This window comes from Lycorma delicatula, chromosome 10, assembly GCF_047948215.1.
Source record: "Lycorma delicatula isolate Av1 chromosome 10, ASM4794821v1, whole genome shotgun sequence".
Lineage (NCBI taxonomy): Eukaryota > Metazoa > Arthropoda > Insecta > Hemiptera > Fulgoridae > Lycorma > Lycorma delicatula.
This window is the reverse complement of record NC_134464.1, coordinates 68053253-68080186: the sequence shown is the minus strand read 5'-3', so window position 1 is coordinate 68080186 and position 26934 is coordinate 68053253. Positions and strand designations below refer to the sequence as shown.

The following is a 26934-nucleotide window of genomic DNA, read 5'->3' as shown; positions in this document are numbered from 1 at the left end:
AATGATGTAGTTGCATTTAAGTATTGTTTACACAAACAATACCAGATATCCCACATCAACAATTCGCTCAATCGCTGTACTATTAGTCTATACATTGCACAGTATGGACAAATTAATATTATTTGCTTGACAAAAAAGTTGTATCTGTGTACTAAAACAAACTGAAGATATTAAGTTTGTTAATATATATGAAGAATGTGATTAAACTTAAAAATAAAGAGTGTAATAAAACCAGTCAGTTTTTAATCTACAAGAAAATATGTTTCTATAAATCAGACCTTTCATTCAGCTTCTTCATTGATAGTATATGTGATTATTCAGTGAATTGAGCTTTAAAAGGTCTTGTACAATCATATTTCAAAAAAAAAATTAGAAATTGTGTTATTCTATTTCAAGTTACTGATATTTAATAACAGATGAAAATATTGACATGTACATTAAATTATTAGTTTGCAGGAGAAAAGTACCCTCAAACATAAAATAACACTTTTTTCAAATTGTAAATAAAATGTAAAGAAAAATTTTATTTTTTAGATGGAAGGATGAAACTGCAAAAGATAATGTTCTACAGGGCAATATAAAGATGAAAAATTAGAAAACATTCAAGATAAGTAATCTTCAGTGAGGCTTCTAACCAGAAGTAGGCTAATTTATATTTACATATGTTTGTAAATACGTAAAACTTATTTTGAAAACTAATAGAATTAATTATTATTTTTGTATTTCTGTTCAGGTGGTTATCATCATGGAAATAGAGGAGAACAAATGGCAGTAAGCACACCAAGTTCACCAACTAGTCGTTTGTTGTTGGAATATGAAATGCATCTTCGTAATACACTTGCTAAAGGAATGGATGCTGAGAGTTATAGCTTGCACACATTTGAAGCACTGCTTACACAGAGCATGGAGAATTTAGGTGAGTTGAAAATCTCCGCAGATTCATTTCATTATTTATGTATTTTTTTTATTAATCATTTGATTGGTTTCATATATTTCTTCATTTATTAATGCTCTTTAATTCTTCAAATGTCAATACTTCATACATCCCTTTTCTCTCTCAGTTATAGCCAACATATTTTTTGTCATGTGTATCATTTTTTTTTATACATACTATTCAGTGCTTTCTTGTACCAAACCTTTTACATGTTAAGAGATACCCACTCAGCAGAGTTTTTATCTTTAAAAAATCCTATTAGAAATTTCCATCTCCCTTAAATTTTTTTCATTTTGAACTTATCTACCAACTTAATTTTCAGCATTATATTATAACACAAAATTTTAATAGTTCCATTTCATTGTTGTTTGGATTTTCTGTGGGATACATTTTGCTGCTGGTTAGGTGCTTAGAATCTATAATTTTGTTTTTAAAATAGTCCCCCTTATATTGCTGAATATTTGTTAGATTACTTTTCAACTAGTTTCTTTCTTTCTTCTTTATTATTCTTTATTTCTTAATTTATTTCTTCCTTTTCAGTTAGATCTCCTTTCATATTTTATAATTTATAGTGTAAAATAAATAAATAAATATAATTCCCAATATGTTATTTACTTGCATTATTTACATTTAACTCATTATTTTACTTATTGACACATATCATCACTTTTCTTTTGTTAGTCTTGTTCGTTTTTTAAATTGAATTTCTTATATAACAAAGATTTTTTTTCTTTTAGTGTATTTTCAACTACAGCAATATTTCTTCAATGATGTAAAATTTATTTCCTTTTGTTAAATTATTATTTTACTTTTCAATGATTTCCCTTAAATATTTTATGTTCATCTTAATACATGTTAAAGAGTACTGTGGCTAGAATTTTCATTCTATTTTATGTTGAAGATTTTTTCCTTATTTTATCCAATCTGATCGTCATATTGATTATTAATAATTCTTTTTCCAGATTTTAATATCAGATTACTTAAAGTTTTAATTATTTTATTTTATTCTATATTATTAATTTGTTTTCAACATATACTAATGCTGTGTAAACAGACATTACAATTTTTTTTTGCCTTTTTGTATTATAAATCATAAAAATACATTATACGTCACTAAATCATATTCAGTTACACATGCATTTTCTAACCTTCAATAATTTTGCCAAACTTATCTTCATTAATTTTGCCTTCCTCCTCATATTCTTCTATTAAATTATACATTATCTTATTAGTACTTGTATGTACTTGTGATAAACAAGGTAAAGGTGTTGCTTGTAAGCCTGAATATTACCTAAATTTTGGTGGATTAGTCATGCTGATTGTGCTCATCCTGACCCTGGGGTCAGGATGAGCACAATCAGCCATGTGATGGATCTAAAGCGCCTCCGTATCTAGCTCTGAGAGGCTTTACCAGAGGTCATCTTCAAAGGCCTCAAAACATATTCCATCTTGCCTCAGTCAGGATGCCACTGACGCGAATATCACACGCGTCATTCCCATCAATGTTAAACACCTATACAGACCCTATTATTAACACAAGTCTTAAAGAAGACCTTACCAATTGAGCTGATTCACGAAACCCACCCCCACAGTACAGCAAGCCCAGCACGTAATGCCAACAACCATGCAACAATTAAACAACACGAATAAAACAAAAACTTAAAAACAACAAACTACAAAATAACCACACATTAACGAAAACAAATATAAACCCAAGCAGAACAGCAACTAAACAACTAACTGAACACTAATAAACCAAAAGCATATTCTATAACCCACAACAAAAACAAATCAGAACAGAAACCGACTGAAACCTTAACAATCATAAAACAACTAATCAACTAAAACAAAACTTCAGAGGCCTCCAGCCTGTGACCCATGTAGCTGTAAATATAAAAAACAATTTTGCTATGCAACATATCTTGCGCATGCATGTACACAAGACATTCATCCAATCTACAATCATGTAATGCTGACTTCCCAACTCAAGAACAGTTAATACAGACTGAGAATCCCTTTTCTGTTTGGTCGGGCAATCCTTCACTTGATGACACACTCACCAAGTGTATGCCCTAAACCATTGCATTGGAGGCACCTAATCACTCTCAAATAATCTTTAACCATAAAAGAATGAAAATCTACAATAACTGACTACCAAGATCAAGAAAAGCTTGACAAAAACCTTTATCTACCTGTACAACAAAATGCATTGTTCTACTACCCCTGTTGCCTGCCCAAAATACAATCTTGAATTAACAAGCAAACTCTTCAGAGATGTCACAATTAGTGTTTTGTAATCATACCACTTCCAAAAAAATTTTTTTCTTCTACACTTTGAGGGACTATGTGGCCTGAGAGGATTGTAGTCGTCATTGTCTTTATCAGATACTGTTTGATCTTATACTTGTCTTGATTTGGTCTGCGGTATAACTGTCATTAAAACACCCTTGGGATTGTCCTTTATGTACACAATTTGCAAGACATCCTTCCTAGCTAATTGTTTAATAACTTTGTCTTTAAAAACCTGTCTTGTAATTGTTCTTCCTTCTAATTGTTTAATGACTATGTCTTTAAAAACTGCCGAGGTAATCCCTGAAGGCTTATCTATCAATATAACCCTCGGCTGTGATTGACACCACCTGTTAAAAAGAATCACTCTCTGATGTTCAACAGGTGGTGTCAAAACAGTCTTCACCCACTCACCCGTCATGGCTTTTAAAGCCTTCTATGTAACCATGTAGGCTATCATTTTTTTTCAGGGTCAACAAATGTAGAAACCGTAACTTACGAAGCCAAGATTGGATGTAAGTGGTACTCTTCTCTCTCATTTTCTTCGAATCTCCAATGAATTCCTTTACCGCAAGACATATTCTGTTAATAATATCAGCCAATTCAGTGACAACCTTATGTGAAACTAAGTCTGTTGGTACCAAGCCAACCACATCTCCAATTCTCTTAAAGCAACAGCTTCAGCCTTCTTGGCCTTCTTGGCCTTCAGGGGTGGCAAAGCCGACTTTTCATGACTAATGGCAGAACCAAACACCTCTTCCACAAGCCTCATGTTAGAGCCAGAATCATCATGCTCTTCCTCTACTGCTGCACTGGCCACCCCCACAGCAGTGTCAGTTGCTACCTTTGACCTTTTTCCTTCCTTAATCACAGCCACTCAGATTTGGATTGCTTCTGTGTCCAACTGGACACACTTATCACATGTTTGTGCTCAGTGTAGAAATTGATTGGAAGACAATTCTGCCTTTATTTTTTTTCCTTTGTAAGCTAGGTGTAGTGGATATTATTTTTGGAAATTGCTATGCCATTTTTATGAGCACCTTGTATATCATGTCAAGTTGTACAATCATCAGGTTATGGCATGCTTCACTTGTAATAATAAAGTACTTAATGATGAACGTACCAGCACATATTAATTTGGTAAATTAATATTAAATAATGTCTTTATATTTGTAAATATGTTACAGTTACTAAACAAAATATAACTATCATGACTTGATTGGTTAGCTTTATAATAACAAAGTCAAACACTGTTTTAAAATTTTATCATTTTACACTCAGACTAATCATTAAAAAGTCATAAAGGTAGAAAAAGGTTTTATTAAGATGTAATCTTGCAGTTTTACTGAATAAAAATATCAAACCAAAACTGCAATAAATATAAACATCAGAGTTAGTTACAGGAAACAATAAAAATGAATAGAACTGGCATACTACTATTGTCAAATATGATCAAGTTGATGATGGAAGAATTCAGTTCTTTTTACTCTGTAATGATGGATAACAGTATATCAGTGGTTCCTAAACCTTTTTGATTCTCAGTGTTGTTACTAAATCCAGATTTTTCCAAGGCCTCCTATGTCAAATTCTAACAAGTACACTTTGCAAAATAGCCAATCATTTTTTTCAAGGGTTAGATAAAAATAAATAAACATATTTTAGATCACAAAAAATGTAATTGAACAAATTCAACTGATTATAATTATGAATGGTATGAATAAGCCTGTTGATCGCTGCAAATTTTCTCAAATCATGGAATTAAACTGTACATAACTATCTTATTTCCTTCTTCACATTGATTTTCATGTGATACTAGATTTTATCAGAGTAACTGCCAAAATCCCAGCTTTACTGAAATTAAAAGTCACAGATGGAATTAAAATTATCTGAGCTTTACCACTTACAAGTGGTCATTCATGTTTTACTGCTGCTAAATTTTGTTTTGTACATATTTTCACAAGACAGTTCAATAGATTCTCTTCTGCAGAAGTAAATTCAAATGGAGCAGTGAAATTAAATGGATTTCAGTCTATGCAAATTTATCAATATTATCATTTTGAAAGTATTTCTCAAAGCTGGTGATTGGCGTTCTTCAAAAATAAATTTTATGCCTTGAGAGAATTCAACTACATTGGAGGTCAAAACCTTTTGTAACAAAGGGAAACATTCCTTGCAAGTTACTTACCTATAGGGAAAGATTCAGAGCATTCAGCTTTTCAGAAATGTTACATACTCGTAAGTATGCTAATTTTATCAAGTAATATTCATTCATAAAATATTTGTATATTTATATTCTTTCTCTATAAGAAAAATATAAATTTCTTGTGCAGTTCAAATATACAAGATATTATCACAAAACTCATTGGTAGTGCTGTAGTATAACAAAGACATATGTTCAAATCCCATATGCTCATAGTTTTTTGAAAAATCTTGCCTTAAATGGCTGGATTTTTATGAAGTTTACTACATTCACTACGCATTCTAAGACTAGTTCAACGTGAGACTCGGATTATTTTACGCAAGTGTATTTCATGACTGAGTCCTTAGTCAGAGACTTGGCTTCAAAGAATAGCCTGCAATCCCAGTCAAACATAGAATGAGCACCATCAGTACATTCGCCAGTGTCATTTAGTCAACTCCAAATTGTTTTTTGATAGAAAAGTATCAAGAACCTCAACAAGTCTTGAGTCTTTGCACTAGCAGTGATAATTTTATCAAGTGCTAGCATCATTTTTAATCAAGTGAGCAGCATCATTATTACTACTATCTCTGGCTTCATCCACATTCTTTCCCGTTTAATTTTTCAAGTAATTTATCATTGAAGTCCTTTGCTGTGAGCTGTTGTCTCTGGCTGATGATGGTATTACTGGGAAAGACACTTTTGAAAGTAGCTTCCCAGCAGAGTTATCATAATGTTCACCATATCTACAGCAGCCAGTAGAGTGAAATTTTCTGCGATTGTATGGGGATTCTTACATTTTGCAATTCTGTATATTAACAAATTGTCTCTTATAAGATACTAGCAAATCATTGTTTAGTATTGATTCCTGCTTATACAAACTACTATTTTGTTGATTAACTCTTTTAGCTTCCTGCTAAAGTAGTTATAAGATTTATTAACTCTGCTGGGATGAATGATTTCTAAATGGTATTTCAATTTTCTAAGTAGCATGCACTTTGGTGCCAAAACTTTCATACAGAAAATACATTGTGGCCTTTCTTTGTCATTGAATTCTTTCAGCATAAAACCAAAGTACAGATAACTATTATCATATCAAATTTTACTCTTCTTCACACTCTTGCCACTGATTGACAATGTGCTCTCTTCATTTTCATTCTTATAATGCTTACTGCTGTTCAGTAAAATTCAATTTGTTTTAAAAATTGCATTTGAGAAGTAGGATTTCAGTAATTTTACTTCATTTGATCACAACAATATTCATTTGATAAAATCTCCAAAAAATAATTCACATTAAAACCCTGTGAAACCACATCAAACATAAGTACCAGAAAATTTGTGAAACTACTAAAACAGTCAAGAGATTAATGTTCTGTCACATAGTAATTATTTACAGAGGCTTCTCCAAACAGTAACTAAGAGGTTTGCTCCAGCTGTGCTAGATGTTGCTTCCTATGATATTGAATTGAACATATGAAATAAAATTATGAAAATTGTATAATATTTCATGGTGCTCCTGTGAAGAAGTAGTGGCTACCCAGTGCACTGATGTGCAGATTTTGGGAAACACTGTGCCATAAGATAAAAGTTATAAATATTGAAAATAAATATTTCAAAAATTATAATAAATTTAATTTTTTTTCAGAATTTGCTGAACAATTACCAGGTGTTAATACACGCAGCCCTTATCCTAGTAGAAGGCGTAAGTTTTAATTTATATATATTTTCTTGGGTAGATGTATTTTTTTCTTTTAATTTCAAGTCAGTTTTCTGACAGAAGAGGACAATTATTTTAAGAGATATAATTTTAAAAAAAAAATAAACTGTGATTAACATACATATGATTTTGCTTCTCCCTCTATGAATGCCTTGCCGAAGGTGAGGGGGCTTGAGTGCTGAATGATACAGAGTAGCTGGAGGTGCTCAAAGGTGCTACCATATCGGAGAAGTATCTGTAGAAAGCCAGACTAAGGAATGATTCCTGAACTTTTTTCAAGTGAATACACTTGAAAAAAGCCAGGCGATACTGCAAGGTATCAGATAGATTATATCATGGTTAAGCAAAGATTTAGAAATCAACTTATCAACTGCAAAGCATATCCAGGAGCAGACATTGATAATGACCATAATTTAGTGATAATGAAATGTAGATTGGGCTTTAAAAACCTGAAGAAGGAGGAGGACATCGCAAGAGGCCTGAGTATAAAAGATAAGGTAGAAAATGGGAGAATAAGAAGAATGGGAGAATGTCAAAAAGGACTCTTAAATCAGCAAAAGCGAACTTAGGCGGAACAAAGAGAACTGGTACAAAACATTGGTTATCAGAAGGTGTATTGCATCTGATGGATGAAAATAGAAAGTATAAGAATGCTAGTGATGAATAAGGTAAAAGGAGCTGTCAGCAATTAAAAAATACAGTAAATAGGAAGTGTAAATTAGCAAAAGAAGAGAAAAGTGTTTAGAAGTGGAAAGAGGAATGATCATTCGTAAAATAGATGTAGCCACTGACGAATACCTGAAAGTTAAGGAGAATTTTGTGATACAAAAAATTAAAATCGATTGATGTGTTAAATAAATTGATACACCGATTTATATTATGAAAGAAAAGGTTGATAGGCGGTAGAATATATTGAAAAGTTATACAGAGGAAATGAATTAAAAACTGGTGTTATAGAGGAAGAAGAGGAAATCGAAGAGGATGAAAAGGGAGGTACAATACTGAGATCTGAATTTAATAGAACATTAAAATTGCAATTTTACAAATGCAATTTTGTAGTTACTTAAATATTCATATATGTTTTTTTCATAGTAGAGTATTCATTATGAAAATATCTTACCATTGCTGAAAATAATTAATTTTGGGTTGTTTCTTTACATCCACATGTAACATATTTTTTTAAATTATTTAAAGAAATTTTGAACGCTTGTCATAATCTCTTATTAATGCTCTTAAAGTTGAATTAACCACAGAGAAGAAAACTACCTTATTCTTATGTTAGTGTAAGTATTCTTTCTTATTTACACTACTATATTTTCAGAATTTTACTACCTCAGATGTTATAAGTGTTTTTGAATTGTTCGATTCTAAAGGATATTCATATGTCGACCACAAGTTATGCTAATTTTTTTTTAAACACCGAGTATAAAATCAACCTTAAAAATTTGCTTTACCAAAAAATTGAATGATGTGTGGTAACTAGTGAAATATAACTAGTAAAGGATAACTACTTCAATGTTACTTAACTTTTGTTACCTACACTATGGCCAGAATCACTTTCCATATAAAGAAATAAACATGAATTGCCATTAATTTATTAATGGCATTAATTTATTAATATTTTTACACATAAAACTTACTTTAAATTACATTTGTAAATACTCCTCCATTGTCTGCATAAATTTTATCAGTTGCCAAGTACATTTAGACATTCTCTTCTCAGACAATCTCTGACAGCAGTTTTCAGCTAATCAACATATCTTAGTTGCTAATGGGAGAATTTTTCATTTATTATGATCCAAATGGAATTGTCAAAGGTAAGCATGAACTTCTAGATGACCACTGAATTTCAAAGCACTTTTTAATCTACTGCTCTTCAAAATGTTTATGTAAAAAATCCCATATTGACTGAACACAATGAGCTGGAGCTCCATCTTGCTGTAAAATTACAGTTAATTCTATACCAATCAATTGAAGATAAGGAATAAAATAATTTTCAAGCTCATTAAGGTATAACATTTTTTTAACAAATGGTCCTATCAGATGGATTTCAGATATGGCTGTCCATATGATTACATGTGATGGGTGTTCTGTTATTTTCTCATAAACGAGGGAATTTTCTGTATATCAAAAATACATAAACCGAGATTTATTTCTCAAGTAAGTGGCTCACTCATTAGAGAAGAAAACTGGTTTCCATGATTGAAAATTGGGAAAACATCTTAGAAGAACTTTGCAACAATTTTCCCTTAAAGCCATGTGTTTGTCAGAATGCTCATTAACACTAACAGGCTTTAAAGGTTTAAACCAAAGGTCTTTTTTCGTTATTCTCTGAATTGTTGAATGAGGAATATTTATTTTCTGAAGAGGAGATCATAAACAGGATTCCTTAACAATATTAGAGCTATTCAATCAACTGGAAGAATGTCTAGAACATTTCAAATCATAGACTGATCTGGTGGAAAAGACCTTTTTTTCCACTTTCGGTGTTACTTATGATGGAGCTTCCTTACCAGAATGCTGAATAAAACTGTGTCTTATATTTTCATAGTTTTTATTTGCATTTGTACTCTACAACCATGCTCTCAAACACTTACAACTCTTTCTTCAAATTAATTCTTGCTTCTGTCTGCCATTTTAACTTTATACTGCACAAATTAAAATTCTCACTGAACACGTGAAAATAGCATCAACTTCTAACAAACTTGGCACTTTGTTGAGTAAATGAAAGCAGCTGATTTAACCTTTACAATCACCTGATGACATACAATGTTACCAACCTCTATGTTATATTTTGTAAAAGGGACTTTGTGGTCTCTCATACATTGCAATGATTATGAAATAAACTTTCAAGCAATGATATTTTATTTTTCCTTGACATTCTTCGATTTTTAAAATGCTACTTCATGATAACATTTTTTTATCATCATACTTATAAGGAAATGCAGTTTATATAGATTAAATTGGATTATAAATTAACTGTCTTATTTCATTAAAAAATTTTTCATAGATAATTTTTTTTAATTTCATGTTGGTAGGTTTACGAGTATATACTAAAATTTGATCTTTTAACTTTTATGTAAGTTGCTTTAAATGTTTTAAAATCTTTAACATGTTTATATTTATTTTTATTAGGACCAGGAAGCAGTGCTAGCATGAATAAATCATCAACTTTACCTTTACCACATCGCTTAAATTTAGAGCGCCCAGCTAGCAGTGCTGGAGGTAGAGAACGTGATCGCATTAGGGATTCAGATAGAGATGGTTATTATAGTGATCGAAATGAGCTAATTCGTGAACGAGAGAGAGATCGAGGTTACCTCAGTGATCACAATACATCCAGGTAATTGTCAAATTAGGATAAGTGATATATATATATATATATATATATATATATATATATACACACACACACGCACACACACACACACACACACACACACACACACACACACACACACACACACACACACACACACACACACACACATTAATAAAAAAAGAAAGAAAAGAGTCAACTATCCAGTTGAAGAAAAAAATGCAGAGGGAGGAGATTATCGTATTAATAAAATAATATATATAAATTATCATGGTTCTTAAATTTTTGTCTGTTTTACTATTTTGTTAAAATAGGCATTTTAGAACGTGTTTAGTTAAATTTTTTATGTTGTCCAATTTTGTATTTTTATTTTGGATTTCATTTAATTCATTTCTACCTAAATTTTCTAGTTATTAAATTAATTTTAAATTGTATTTAAACAGAAAAACACAACAAAAATAATTAATAGAATAATTTCAGTTACTTATTGAAGAAATTGTTAAAAAAAATTCTAAGATTCTAAATGATAGTATTTATTTGTTGATCAATGAAATGTGGTTAATGTAAAAAATAGTAATCTACTACTAACTAAATAAATAGAAATGTGCTTCCAGAGATGTCTTTTAAAACTATTCACCATTTAACTTTTATATTAAACATTTGTTTTTTTCCAGAAAAATTTACAAGTAAACTAGTGTAGGAATCTCAAATAATAAAAATTATTTTAAAACAACAATTATTCAAAATATAACTCTGGAAAAGAGCCAAAGACAGAAATTTGTAGATTGTGTAATTTTTTTTTAATACCAGCTATTTAAATTAATGGTAGGTAGAGAAAAGGGACACACAAGAATCCCCTGTAATAAGAAAATAATTGTAAATAATTACTATTTATTTTAAGTAGGGTTTATAAAAAAATAATTTTAAAAAGAGATTTGGTCATATGGTTATCAACTACTTTCATAATATAAAATGCTCAAATCTTCATTTTGTCCATAAGCGTACATGTAAGTAAAACTAAACAATTCCAATAACTAGATTCATCTTCATTGTTGTCTGATTGTTTTTTCCCAGTTTTCAGTTTACCAGATAGATGAATCCTTCAGTTTAATTACTTACTCTATGATGCTTATTTTTTTTTAAATATTGTAATAAATTTTTTTTTTGTTATTTTAGTCGCTGTGCATCATGTTTGGGCGAATCAGCTCGTGCTCAATGGTTTAGACATTCAGATGGTTGGAGATCTGGTAGTTCTACTCTGGGTTCTGGAAGTGTTTCAAATTATCAAAGTAGCACTGGAGGCAGTAGTGTTGGTGGAGTTGGAGGAGGAGTTACTACTACTGGAGGTGGTAGCACTCATAAAAGATCACCTTGGGATTCACTCCCGTCATTACGTCATGAAGGCAGTCTTGGGGACAGCGGCTATAAGTCAAATAGAGCAGATTCCTTCGAACAAGGGTATGTTTTGTTGATTTATTTGTTTTTTTAACAATTTTTTTTTTCAGCTAAGATTTATGCAGAAAAAATGTGTACTCTGGCTCCTCTTTCTCTTTATTAATTTTTTTGAATGTCATCAGTAAATGGAAAACATTGGCTGATAAAACTGTGTAAATAAATAAATTCCAGATGTTTATACTTTCCTCCTTCATACTTTATTACATTATGTATTTTAAGGAAAAATTAGTTAATAATCGTAAAAATTCTTAAAGCTGTGTACAATTTAATCATTTGGAATTTAAATTTAAATAAAGTGTTAAGATTGAAGCAAATAACTGTGAATTACCTGTTAAGACACATCTTTCTAAAGACAGAAAGAAAATTTGTTGCCAAAATAGTTATAAAAAAACCCCTGAGCTGTACATTATTATTATTATCTTAACTTAATGGAATGTTAATATACTAAATAAGAATACAGTTTACTAGTTCTTGATATTAGAACCTAGTTTTTAAAATTATTTTACCTTATACTGGTAAAACATAGTACCTGATAAAATCAAATGAAGATTCCACATTTGAACTACCAAGAACGAGCCATTTGAACTATTATTGATATAAAATTATTTATAGGATTCCTTCTGAACCTAGTACAATAAATAAGGATAAAAATTGAACTGTTTGTTTGTTAAATAGCTGTTATTAGATACAGGGAAATTAGTATATATAAATACATTAAAATAATTAAATGACTAAAAAAAACAATATATATATAAATACTGCAAAACCCATATATATTTATTTATTTGACATGAGATACAAAATCTCTATTGTTAATGTACCCAGCTTTGTATAAGAATATTTAAAAACATGTTGTCCTATATATTATAATCAATTACTAACCATCAAAAACTACCTATAAACACATCAACTTAACAGCAAGTTTACATAATAATTACTTTTCAAATCCATAGATTCATTCTCAGTTATTAAAATACTATCTCAGGCAATCAATTCCCTTTATCGTATGTTAAAATTGTTGTTGATCATGACAAATAATTAATTAAGAAAATTGTGTTATTTATTTAAATTGATAGACCTGGACTGAGCTTGCTGTTAATTTGGTGTTTTTGTGGTTGGTTTTTGTTGGTTGCTATTATATAAGATTATGCAAAAATCTGCATCATGTGTAACCAACAAAAGTGGAGTTTGAGTATTAGCTAAAATTTTGTCTGAAAGAAAAACTGACCATTAATAATGTTAAAAAGAAGTCATGATTTATAAGGAAACATCATTAAACATAAATCTATCTAAAACTGTAAAGACTGGAATTCATAGAAAAGTAAAAAAAAATTTTTTTTTTCTTTTGTCTTTTTTTACAGAATATAAGTAGGTATGCTAGATGTACTTATAAAAAGTAAAAAATTCTAACTGATAAATGAAACTAGGTTTCTAACCTTCCACAGAATGAAATATTAGCTTAAAATAACAGGATAGGTTAGTCCAGAGATTGGCAACCTTTTTGTCAGTAAGGGTGCAAGATAAATTCAAAAGTTATTGGGGGCGCATGAAAAATTATTGGGAGCGCTACATTATTATTATTATTATTATTATTATTATACAATAAGCAGATACATTTGCCTTTAAAGTCAATAAAACAAAATTGTTTTTCCCAGTCAACACTAAAACAATAAATTCTCTTTCTTTTACAATTATTCATGATGGGTTATTTATAAAATCTGTTTAACCAGTACAGTACGTATTTGATAGTGAAATGTGTCACTATCTTGCATGATGTGGTTACTAATAATACGTAAATAACAAAATATAGTCAATAATGATAACACAAAAAATTTGAATCACTCAGAATACAGTAACATACTACCAAATTTTTTAGAATTGAGAATATTCCTACGTACTAAGTAGCAAGTGTGTCAGTGTATGGCCTTGATTGCTATTTGTTAACTCTGAGCTTGTGCAGTTATACTGTCTTGTATACTCGTGATGCCGATATGGTTATTGGGCTTAGCAGGTGTGTAATATAGTGAGGGCATATAAAAATCTCATTGAGAGTGCCATGGCACCCAAGGACACCATGGCATCCATGGGTGATGCATTGCCAACCCCTGGGTTAGTCTGAACCCCTTGAATTCTCCACTGAGAAGACTGGTCTTCTGCAGTTTTCTGAGTTAAAAGTTTCTTTGGAAAATTTGTTTGATTTTTAATTAGTTTATTTGGTTAGTTTTTTAAATGTAGGTACTTGTGTCTTTTTTTTAGTGATTTTTTTTTCTGAGGTCCAAGATCTACTGTGAATTCACTATTAGTTAGTACTGATTTGAGAAGTTGCTTAAATTTTTTTGTTTTGATGTTTCCATTTATCCATAAAATTGTCTGACTGATGATTTAGAAATTTTGTAATAAATATTGTTTTCTAGTTCTGCACCTTTATTTCATAATCTTTTTTTTTTTTTGTAAGGAAGAGGAATCAATTTTTTTTTCATAACTTACTACCTTATAGCTGCTTATCCTTTGATGGTTGTGCTAAGTTATATCAGCCTTTGAGCAAATAGCTATTCTTACTTTATTTATTTAACTAAATGTTTTTTATTCCAGCAGAGGAATGTTTGATCGTCAAGATAGTCTCAGATCAGATTACATGAGTGACAGAGAATCTAGGTATGGCATTATTCAGCAGGCATCAATCGAAAGTACTGATTCCAGGCTGTGCTATTTGACATCATCTGAGGTAAGATCATCTCTTAGTTCATTTACACTTTTTCTTGTTGTTGTCACATGTTTTTCTTTATAAATGTTTTCTGTACATATTTTATGTTCCAGTTTTTAGTAATTATTATTGCTTGTTAAAGTCAAGTAAATACTAGCATATGTTTTTTTATTATTACAGCATTACAGCTTCTACTTAAAAAATGTTTGTTCCAGAATTTTTTTTATATATTCTTAAAAATAGTTATGATAGCTAATATAAATGTAATTTTTAACTGTACCTGTAGTTCACCAAAAAAAAATGAAAACATCCAGGTTTAAGCTGCTATATATTTATAAAAACCCTTACAAAAAAAAATTGTACTATATACCACATTAAAGACTAAAGTTCATTAGTTTTGTATGAAATAAATTAAATAAATACTTTATCTTTTATATTTTTAGAAAAATGAATAAAAACATGATTTTTCTAGTTTTTGGTAAAAGGGATTTCTTAATGCATATCTTTTAAAAAATAGTTTGTAAAACATACAAACAGCATACAAACTAGTTAAAGTGGATGTCTTTATTCTCATCAAATTTTGGTTCTTCTCTTTTCTGACCTTTATTTGACAACATAGACCTTTAAAAAAAATGTTTAATTTTTTATGTCTAATCACAGTATAATATCAGAATGATATTTACATAAATCTACAATTTAATTTAAAACAATTATCACCTATGAAGTCAGAATTAAGAAGATGAAAAATTTATTAACTTTTTTCTATAGAATATGATGTTCAGTCATATACTAGAGAGAATCAATTGCACTCTTTCAAAGGATAAACAAAACTAAATCTTTAAAAAAATAGGCTTCTATGTGTTTTCAACCAGTCAAATTATCAGCTGCATTATATAGCATGTTATTACTAGTTACTATATTTTTTCATTAGTGTCCACTGCTGTTACAGTGCAGTTGGCAGTTGCACTGAAAATTATAAAATGAGATTTTGTTCATTATTTTTACTGCAATTTTACAGTCAGTGAAATTTATGTATTTCTAAATTATTTAGTTTCTGTTGTAAAATTGTTTATTACTGTGAAAAAAAAGTTTGCTAATTTACGTGGGAATGAAATAGTTGTAAATTTTATTTGAAATGTCCTACAATCACCAAAATATATTAGACAGAATGATGTGAAATTTACTCACAGTAAACATAAAATTATCTGTATTTAAATATTTGTTAATACTCTGTTGTATATCTTAATACTAGAAAGTATAAGATACTATAAAGTATACTGTTATAAAGTATACTAAGATTTTTTTGAAAGCATTGATTTAGCAGCCTGAAACCTTTTGTATCTTCTTTGCTATTAGTCATTTATAATTAGCGAGTTCACTTTTAATTTTGATACTTTGTGATGTAATCTGTTATTAAGAAGAGACTGCTTTTAACTTTCCTACTATGCTGCTGCATATAGTGCTACGGGGATTCACATAATGTTTTATGCTGTACATTTTACCTTACTTAATTGCAGAAGTGAATCAAAAATACAACTGCTGAAAAATGTAGAATAGTTATTTATAAGATACTTTCAGAACATTGAGTGAGGTGTATAAATGTTTCGATCATAAAAATGAAGAGGATACATAGTTTATTACAAAATTTTGTAGATTATGCTCTGTATTATTTTTGTGAAATACAGTTCTTATTTAATAACCAAAAGTGTAGTGAATTTTTATAAGATAACATTGTAAGCATACGCAAAGTAAACTTTTGTACCATTTTATTTATAAACTGTGAAACATTATGAGACAAATTTACAGTTTGATTTAAGTATTTTATTTATTATTAATTTTATTTTTATTTTCTAGAGATCATAATGAGCAATTTTATAAACTTTTCATCTCTAAAAAAAGCTTATACTTTTCTATTATTCTAGAGTTTAATGGAAAATGAATAATTTATTAATATTACTTGCTATGTACTATTTTCTTTTTAGAAAAGATGAAATTTAAAAAAAATGTTTATTACAGTAAAGGGCATGAATCTTGAAGCTTAGCACTGTGTCAAATAAACCTGCATTAGCTTACATTCCATTTCCCATTTAGTGTAACATATGGTACCCTACAGAACCGTCTGTGTACTTACACAGTATGCAAAATTAGCACTACTAATATTTATTATTATTATAATAATTATTATTTAATTCATATTAATATTAATTATGTAAGATTTAATATTAAATTGTATAATTAATTAATTTTTGATACATTTATATACCTTATGAAAGTAATCTTCTTGTTTTTCAATTTGTATTATGCTGATCCAGTGATAAATTAAATGAAGTATGATTAACTGAAGTTGTATAAATTGTTTTATAGATCTTTAGAAAAATAAAACACTATGCTACTGCTAGTTTTACACAAATTTAAATAATACATTAACTCTACATAAATAAAAATAAACACAATTCTTTAGAAAGTAAAGCAGTTGAATGTCATCACCGAAATCGCTAAATTCTGAATTTTCCTTTTTGTCACTTTCACTACCACTATCATCTTTCAAAGAAATCTGAAAAGTTCAGTAGCATTGTCAATTATGTGCTCCTGTCTAATGTATTCATCTTCATTTTTTTTACTTTTTTGCAATAAGATGTTTGATGCGATGTGTCTATTTTAGAAAATTTATCTTCGGCAATCTATTGAACATCATTAAATTCAAAAGTGACACTGTGGCTTCCAACGTATTGTTTTATTTCAGACCAAACCATTTCAATAGGGTTTAAGTCATACATAGGGTTTAATAGGGTGGTACAGGGGTAGTTATTTTTTTGACAAGTTCATCAAATTTAAAGATGAACTTTTTCTTTGTTCGTTTTAATTATCTTGTATAATTGAGATATCAGCATAGTAGATGAGAATGGAATACAATAATTATGTAACCAGTCCTTCATTTCTTGTTTTCTTGTATTGTATGTGGGTAATTTTCTTGCAGTGTTCTGTGTTAAGATGCATTGTGTAAAATTATTATGGAATTTTTAGGAAGATTTTTCATTAATTTTTCTTCAGTCCATTTTAGGTAATTATTTGTGTTCATAGAGTGTTGGTAGTTGCTAATTGTTGCACTTGCTTTCCAGGTTAATATTGTGTCCGGAATAAATCCCATTTAACCCTCAGCATGTATAATAATTAATCTTTAAACCTTTAGAAATTGGAGTTAGAAGTCCTTCCCTTAAAGCATTCCTTCAAGATCTCATTGAGGTATGACTTGACAAAATATAGTTTCATCAAGTTATACAATCAGTCTGTTTTTGGTTCTGAATTTTTTTATTGTGTTTATGCACTGTATTTGTTTAATTATAATGTTATGATGTTCAGTAACAAGTTTCCTATTGTTTTCAGTTTTTTCCCATAGAAACCCAATTGTTGTAGTTCTCTTCTTAGGCTTCTTTTACTTCCTCAGAATCCTATTGAAGCTTTCGTACGTATTAGCAATTTTGGAATGGTGGGCAACTGTTTTTCTTCAAGATGAAATTCATTTACAGTCAGTCCTTCGTCGAAATCATCTAGGCCTGTTACTGGTTTGTCGCAGTTTATGTTTTCTTGGTGTACTGAAAAAAGTAGGAGCCTCTGATGGGTTTTCTTGTAATTTTTTTAATAACTCCTTTTTCTGTTTCCTTATTCTTTGAACTTGCAATCATGATATTTTATGCCCAACTGCTGTACTTTCTTCACTCTTTTTAATTGGAATAATATGCTTATCATCATTTCCCAACTTTCCAAATTTACTTGCTTCTTCTTTCATGAATTAGTACTCATTATTTATTTACTCCGATGCTTGCCAATTTAATTTTTTATGAGTCAGAAAAATTCATTCATCCTGCTTGCTACTGCAGATCAAATAAAAATTTAACTTATACGCTATACACATTACTATAAATCAAGAAACGCAAAATGCGGCACTGGCGAAATGTACTCAACAGATGAACAAAAATAAGTTAACATTATTATTATTATTATTATTATGCAAAGCTTTCAACTTTAATGTAGTCTATGAATAGAATAAAATACTTGCTTTTATTTTTATATGATGCTTGCTATCAAAGTATGCCTTTACTGTTAGTCAGCTAATTAAAAATTATTCATTTATTACAATAATTCATGCTTACAAAATTGTTCATTTAAACGGAAGTGTTGACTTTACATATATTAGCTTTTTCAACGTATGTATCATTTGTAGATCTTAATTGCTGGGCCATAAATTATCATAATTTACATTTAGAAATTACTATGACATTTTTAAACAATAATTAGAAGTGAAATAATTCAGAATAATTTTATTTTAATTCTAATCAATATTATAAAATAAATTATTAAATTATACTTAACATCGATTTGGGATAACAATTTCTTTGTTAAATAAGATTTACTTTTATTGTAAATTTTAAAATGATTGAGCTCAAGATTGAAACATGAACAGCTTTCTGTTTTGTAAACACTGATATGAGAAATGTTAGTAGAATCATTGATAAAGAACAGATTTAATTTCCCATTTTGTAAACACCGACATGAGAACTGTTTGTAGAATTGTTAATGCACAGCATATTAGCTGCTTAACTACAAGCTTCAGATTTCATGCTCCCTTCTATACAAATATTATTAGAATAAATTATCATAGTAACATTTTAAATTAATTAATTCAATAAATCACGCTCATTTCTCCCATTCCCTCATTATAATAGTCATATACTTGTTTGTGTATGTTGTTGTACCATATATGCCGCAGTATTCACATAAAAATGCTTGTGCTGTAGTTTTAAATAAAATAATCTGTGAATTGTTTTATTGAAGTTGAAAAATGACACATGTCACTTAAAGATCACATATATAAAAAATAAATAGAAATCAAATGAACAAAGTTTTTGTGCTTTTCTCAAAATACAAATGAAAACTTTCTTGTTCGTGTGATTTGATAATGAAAGAACTTGGAATTTATTTCAATTTAATAAAATTTCTATACGGTTTCGTTGTTTTTGATTATCCTCATATCAAGCATTTCTGCATTGATCACTACCCTATTAGGTGAGAATAATTTAAAATGATTGAAAATGGCAGTCAATACTGTAAAATTTTAGAATGAAAATTCTTATCTCTGTTTTGATAAATTTCAATCAACAGTTTCAGAAATTATTTTTGACTTTGTATCTGTTTTATTCTTTTGCTTTCTGAACACATTGGTGGAATTTTGATAACTATTATCTTAGCATCCATTTTGTTATAACATTTAAAATAATATAACCTTTTACTTTCCTGTCTAGGTAGTGCTATAGCTCTAGAAGGGAAAGAATTATTATTGGTCCAATTTCAGCATATGCGGTTTTCACCGGATTTTAACATTTTGACACCTAAGGAACCCAAAAAACCGGTCAGAAGTTTTCCAGATGTTATTATTCATATGTACATGTGTGTGTTTTTGAGTTGGACTCCAAATCACCTTATAACTCAAGAACTATTGAAATGATGTTAACCAAACTTGGTCAGATTACTTCTATGCATGGGGCATTGATGTCATTAAAATTTTAACTTAAAAGGTCAAGGGGGTGAGGCTAGTAGAGCAAGGCCACCCTCAGTATCTCGATATTTCACCTAATTAAGGTTATATTTTTTTTAAGCACATTTGTTAACAATTAAAATATAACAATATTTGCAAAAAAATGTTTTTGCAAAATCGCATCCCACCCCAAAAAATGCTGTAAACTACTGCTATGTTGCGATGCCACAGGTGAGCGGTAGAATTAAATAAATTAATAATATTTAAAGTGTAAAAAAGTAACTTGGTTTGGCTGGGTCTCGAACTCAATCACCCGGTTGACTCAGTATCTGGTGCATTAAGCCATAAGGCTTGATGTTGCCACAAGGCTACACCAGTCTACCGACCGAAGAAGCAAAATTTATTCTATGTAAGTTGTAAAATTACATTAGTTTTGTTAGTGCTGATCGTCACTGCTAGCACTGCCATACCCGCACGAATTAAATACGGTATGCCCGTGCACTTTAGTTAGAATGATTGAATTAAATAAACGAAAAAGTATTATATTTAAATAAAATGATAAATATTTTTAATTAAGTCGTGTGTCTAAGCCATGCATCAGAAACAACCCACAATTATAGGACTTTCCCAGAACGGCTGGTAAATTGTTCCATGATTTTACTGGTTAGGCTGGCCAAGTTATTACCAAAATAAAATGTAAATATCAAAATTGCCAAAATTTAAATTAAAAAAATTTGATTTTAGGGGCTTTCTTACTCTGTGGGGAAAAGTTAGGAAAAATTTCTTTATAAAGAAGTGATCCTTAACAAAAAAATTAATTTAAAAGAGGAAATTAAAAAAATAAAGTAAAAAACATTTTATGAAAGTAATGAAAAAAATTCCTCTTATTTAGGGTAGTCTAACCTAATTTAATTTTAATAGCCCTTTAAGTAATAAAAAAAAAGTTTTAATGATACAAGTAAGTTTAAAAGAGTTAGAGCCAAAAACCAAAATCAGATTATATGTTTCTTTTGAGATGGGGAATAGATTTTAAGAAGACTTTTTTCTAAAAATATTCATATATAGGTTAATTAACAAATTTGCCAAAGAAAAATTTTCTCTAAATCTAACACTTCCATCAATAAAAACTAAAATAAGAAGAGAATTTTCAAAAAAACCTTTTTGCATTTTTAGGTCCAGGGTCTATAATTAAAAAAAAAAATTAATATTTCTTGATAGTGTATGTATGAAGTATAAACTTTCAAAAAAGTTTTGAAGAATATTTAAACCTAAGGAAGATGGAACAAAAAAAAATTATTTCAATTTTAAGTAGGGGGTTAATTTTTTGAAAAACATTTTTCTGGAATATTTATACATACATTGTAGGCAATAAATTTGCTTTAATAATAAATTTTCCTCTACATTGTCTGAAGAACATTTAAGTTGTTTTTTTAATGATATTTCCCCACCCCTTAACTAATTGAAAAAAAAAATGAATAAGATCAGTGTCCTATATATAGAAATACTTGATGCAAATTTGAAGAAAATCAGGTTGGTTAGTCCTCAGATGTGAGACCAAAAGCAGTATGACACATTTGTACATACATAGATGCTTAGAATTTTTTTCGGTCTATATGAATTAGGTGGACCTTAAAATGTAAAGATTTAAAAAAACCCAGTACCCCATTTTTTATATGATCACCATACTTTCTCCTTTAACATAGCTATTCTAGTTTTATTTCTCTGGAAAATACATTACCTTTATTTATTCACATTTAATATTCAGCAGTTCACATGCAGTTTAATAAATTATTCAGTAATTTTAACTTGATAGATAATTAATTTGATTTTTTATATTGGCTTTAAATTAAATCAAGAATCTTATTATTCAAACTAAAATAAGTGTTACTAAATATGTATTTATTTACATTTGAATAAGTTTGATTTTATTTTGTATTCTATTAGTTTTTATGCTGTTGTGCATACAAATTGATTGTAGATTTTTAAAAATTTTTCTTAAAAAATGTTTGCAAATCAAAATATATTAGAAGTATTTTGCCCAGTTGCTGTTTATTTGTACTTTGCTTCTACTAATATGAATTGGGATATAAGTGGTATATCAGAATTATTTTATTATATTTAACATTAAACAACAATATGTAGTATTAGAAAAGATAAGTCATTCTGTCTATCTTCATACACACACAAATAATATGATTATAGATGTAAGAATCACTCGTTTGTGATGACTTTTAGATATAACTAAGAAATTTAAGATTTTCCATCACAAATGACAGTTACTGTTTTGATCAGCTGCTTAAATCCTTTGAAGAAATTTATAATCTATAACTTATTCATAAAAATTGTAATATTTCATGTAAAGATTTATTTTATATCTTGAAGTACTGTCAAATTTCTTAGGTAATAGTGTGGTTTTAAATATACTTGGATTTGCTCATAGATATTTTTTTAATACTGTGTGGATTTTTCACTGGAAATATTATTCTTTAATTATTTTGTTAACAGGAAACAAGATAGTTAAAATTTGTTACAGTGTAGAAACTACTGAGACAAATTTGCATAAAATAAGTAAATAGTTTTGTGTACAATTCTCTAATAATATTACAATGCTTTGCAGTTTAAATTTGCTCTATGAAGCAATGATACCGTAATACCTTAACTTACAATGTAGGTCAACCCAACACTGCAGCAGTTGAAACAAAATAAAACTTATTCTGTTTTCCCCCCTTAATTCGCAATTTTTTTTATAATCAAGTTGAGTTTGTATCTTTTTCTCTTAACAATTTTTATTGTAATTAGCTGTTGTTTTAAAATACACATTTTCTAAAAGTATGAAAATATTACTTTGTAGAAATTCCATCTTTCTAATATATCATATGTCTTTCTGTCTAATATGTCTTTCTTCCTGTCAAATATGTAAATAATGAATCAGGATTTTTTCATCCTGAAGCAAGCCGGTCAGGGCTTGCTTCGTTTTCCTGATCGTCTAAGTAGGGGGCTCCACCCCCTGGACCTTGGATGCGTTCATATCCTCATGTTTGTAAGAAAATATTTTACAGATATTAATTAAAGAAAAAAAGATTAGTAAGTTTACTTAATTATATTTCTGTTGCAGTGGTGACAAAAATATAATGAAGTAAAGGGATTAATATATTTACATATATATATATATATATATACATATATATATATATATACATATACATCATTCATATCAAGAAGCATGGTGCTAATCTACTTATTTATTTTTATAAAAAATGTCAAAAACTTATGTCTACAATAGAATTTTTTTTAACAAAATGTAAAAAAATAATAAGTATAATTAATGTTAATGTAAACAATGTACTGTTTATGGTGCAGAATACAATTTATTATACAGTTGTTAGTTCGGTTTTTCCGCTAGATGGTAGCGCTCAACAATGGCTGCACGCACTTAGCCCGGCGTCACTTGGTTTGCTCTGTGCAAATAGCAGCTAAAATAAAAATGTGAGCACATACAACATAAAAACCAACGCACCATATGTTTTTATTACTGGACTACATAGAAACCGCCACGAAAATGTTATATGGTTTATGTTTCATTGCACATGATTTTGTTAAATGTTTTTGGCAATTTTAACAAAATAACGTTCATGAATTTAGCGTACTAACAAACAAAAACTTTTACAGCGAAAAACTTCAAAATCTGGAACATTTTTAGCTGATTTTTGAGTTGTGATTTTTTTTTACACAGCTTTAACTCCACTATCCTTTTTCATCCCCAAAACACAAATTAATTTTAGATAAATCGTTCGTATCAAGAAGATAAATCTTTCAAACGAATGAATCGTTCGAGAAGTATAAATCGTTCATGCGCTGCGCGCAGCCGCCCGGCGCACCAACAGTGGTCAGCTCTGCGCTAATAGTACCTAAAATAAAAATGTGAGCTCCTACAACAAATAAACACATCCACTATCCTTTTTTATGGATATATTTAAATGTATATTGGAGAGAAGTTATAAAATTAAGGCATCTCAATCAGAGTAAAATATATTAAAAAAATATTCATCGTTAATATTTATACCTCTTAATATAAATATATTTTTTTAAATTTGTTAATTTAAATTTTTACTTCCTTTTACGAAGTAAAGGATGACTTGTGATCGCGAAAAATTTCGGTTTTCAGATTTCAACGGAAATATTCGTTTTCACAATCCCTGAATCCATTTTGACTAGTTTCGGCGTGACGTCTGTATGTAATGTATGTATGTAAATACATATCAGGCATAACTCAAAAAGAATAGCCGTAGGATGTTGAAATTTTGGATTTAGGACTGTTGTAACATCTAGCTGTTCCCCTCCCCTTTTCATATAAATCGATTGAACCAGAAGTGTCTAAAAAGTCCAAAATTGGATTTCGGACTTTTTCTTAACTGTAGTAATAAGCCCTCATTGAGAGCTTTTCAACAATATATGACAAATGGTACTTATTTTCATTGGTTCCAAAGTTATAGCCAAATAAAATTTTAATTAATGTAATATTTGGTTTCTACAAGAGAAGGCAGTCAGTTCGAATAAGATTTCATCAACTTTTTCTTTTCTTGTTTTTTGTTTTTTAATTTAAATATATTGATTTATTAATAATTAACTTATTAACCCGTGATTGTAAAAAAATTGTACAGTAAATAATTATTCAATAATAACAATAAAAAAAATACGAGTGATATAAGAAAAATCAGAAGTTATTAGTGAAATAAAATTTTATGTACTTTCAAAAATGTCTATATATAATTTAATAGGCATTGTTACATATGTGTATATCTAATAGATTTGATGAAATATCTGTTATTTAATATTAATTGAAAATTATAATTTAGAATCATATTATTTTTGAATTTTCTAGTTTTAATTTTATTTAATTATTCTGGAATTTCTGTTTAATTTTATCTACATTAAAGTTAACTACAGAGTGACTGAAAAATAGACCCTCACAAGAACAACATATACATTGAGGCATACATGCCCGATCTTTAATAAATCGCAAAAAATTCTTATCTTTTAGTTCATTACTTCTGTGATATTGTTGGACAATATTCTCCGCAAGACAGAATTGATCATCGTTTCATATATTTATATTTTGTTGCCAATCATTTAATTCCTCACTGGTGTGATATAATTCTTCCAATGTTAATTTGTGTATGCGTTTTTAGTTTTCAAATTTTCTCTCTATATTCTTCATCCTCTCTTAATCTTTTTATTCTTTCCTTGGTCTTAATGTTTTCTTCCTCTTTAAATTTATCATCGTCTCTTAATGTTTTTATTCTTTCTTTGTTTGCAACATTTTCTTCCTTATTACATTTTCTTTTTTTAACTTTTTTTCTAATTTAAATATTGATTTATTACAAAATATATTTATTCTAAAAAAAAATTAAAATAAATAATAATTCAATAATAACAATAAAAAAGTATGAAAAAAATCAGAAGTTATTAGTGAAATAACATTTTATGTACTTTTAAAAATGTGTATATGTAATTTAATAGGCGTACAAGGAAGTCATGTGATGTCTACATCAATTTAATTATGCACATCTCACACATGTCGAATATTTTTCAAGAACGTAATCAGTATATTAATATCATACACAATATCATATTTACCATAATCAATACAATCATATGACTTCATTACCTTAAAAATAACTGCAATAACTAACTTATAATAATTTATTTCTATTTTTTCGAAGATAATATTTATTATTATTATACAGTAATCACTAAACATCTCTTAAAAATACTTTTGTTTGCTTTGTTGCTATTTACTTATTTATCTAGTCTTAATAAAAGAAAATTTAAATGATACATTTTTGTTGTCTTATACAACAAAACCTGTAAATGATATTTTACGATATTTAAGGTTATTAAAACAATGCACAGTGTGTTTCGAAATGATTTTCGGGGTTTTAAAGTTATGTCTCAAGTTTTATGTGCATTGCTTAATTATATATGAAATGAAAGAGCAACTGAAACAGTTTTAGCTGTGCACAAGCTCATAATGTTAACTGTACCTCCTGCTTGAAAGCGCTAGTGGCAAAGATGGCGACTCCCCAAGAGAAAACATTCTGTATTTTGCAGTTTGCAAAGTGTGAAACTGTAATTATGATTCAACAGCATTCTGTTGTGATCCCTCGAGTGAAAATAACATTCGTAGATGGTATAAACAATTTGAAATCAGGGGCTGTATTTTCAGAATGGAAGTGTACAGTACGACAAAATGTGACTAAAGACAATGTTGAACGTGTAAGTCTTTTGTGCATAGCCCTAGGAAATCCATTAGGAAGGCTAGCTGTGAATTATCAGTTCTAGTGACATCTGTGTAGAGTTTTAAAAAAATACTTACATCTGCATCCATATTGTTTACAGTTGATACAAGCTCTAAAGTCTATAGATTATGGTTTGCGTGCTAGCTTTGCAAATGAAATGATGCACTGTGACAATGAAGACTTCCTTCATCCTGTTAATTCAGCAACAAATCAACATTTCATGTTAATGGAAATGTAAACACTCATAATGTACGACTGAGGATATTAAATCCTCATGAAATATTGTAATGTGAATGAAACTTCCCAAAACTGAGTGTTTTTGTGCTGTACCCCGACAGCAAGTTTACGGGTTGTTCTTTTTCACGGAAGCAAGTATGTCTGTTATGAACTATCTTGATATGCTACAATTATGGCTTTTTTCTCAAGTGCAATACAAACTACAGAACTTTATTTGGCAACTGGATGGTGCACCCTGTCACTGGCAAAATGCTGTATGTGATTGGTT

At 29.0% G+C, this 26934-nt stretch overlaps 1 protein-coding gene across 1 annotated transcript in view; it reads left to right on the top strand.

The window, feature by feature from the left end:
- LOC142330879 (protein still life, isoform SIF type 1-like) overlaps positions 1–26667 on the top strand; it is an 84575-nt gene extending 57908 nt beyond the window's left edge. Inside the window, exons 9-14 of the mRNA XM_075376345.1 lie at positions 734–916; positions 7048–7104; positions 10255–10462; positions 11615–11896; positions 14489–14618; positions 26530–26667. Coding sequence (XP_075232460.1) covers positions 734–916; positions 7048–7104; positions 10255–10462; positions 11615–11896; positions 14489–14618; positions 26530–26667 — 998 coding nt within the window. The remainder of the gene's footprint in view (positions 1–733; positions 917–7047; positions 7105–10254; positions 10463–11614; positions 11897–14488; positions 14619–26529) is intronic.
- Positions 26668–26934: the final 267 nt, after the last annotated feature.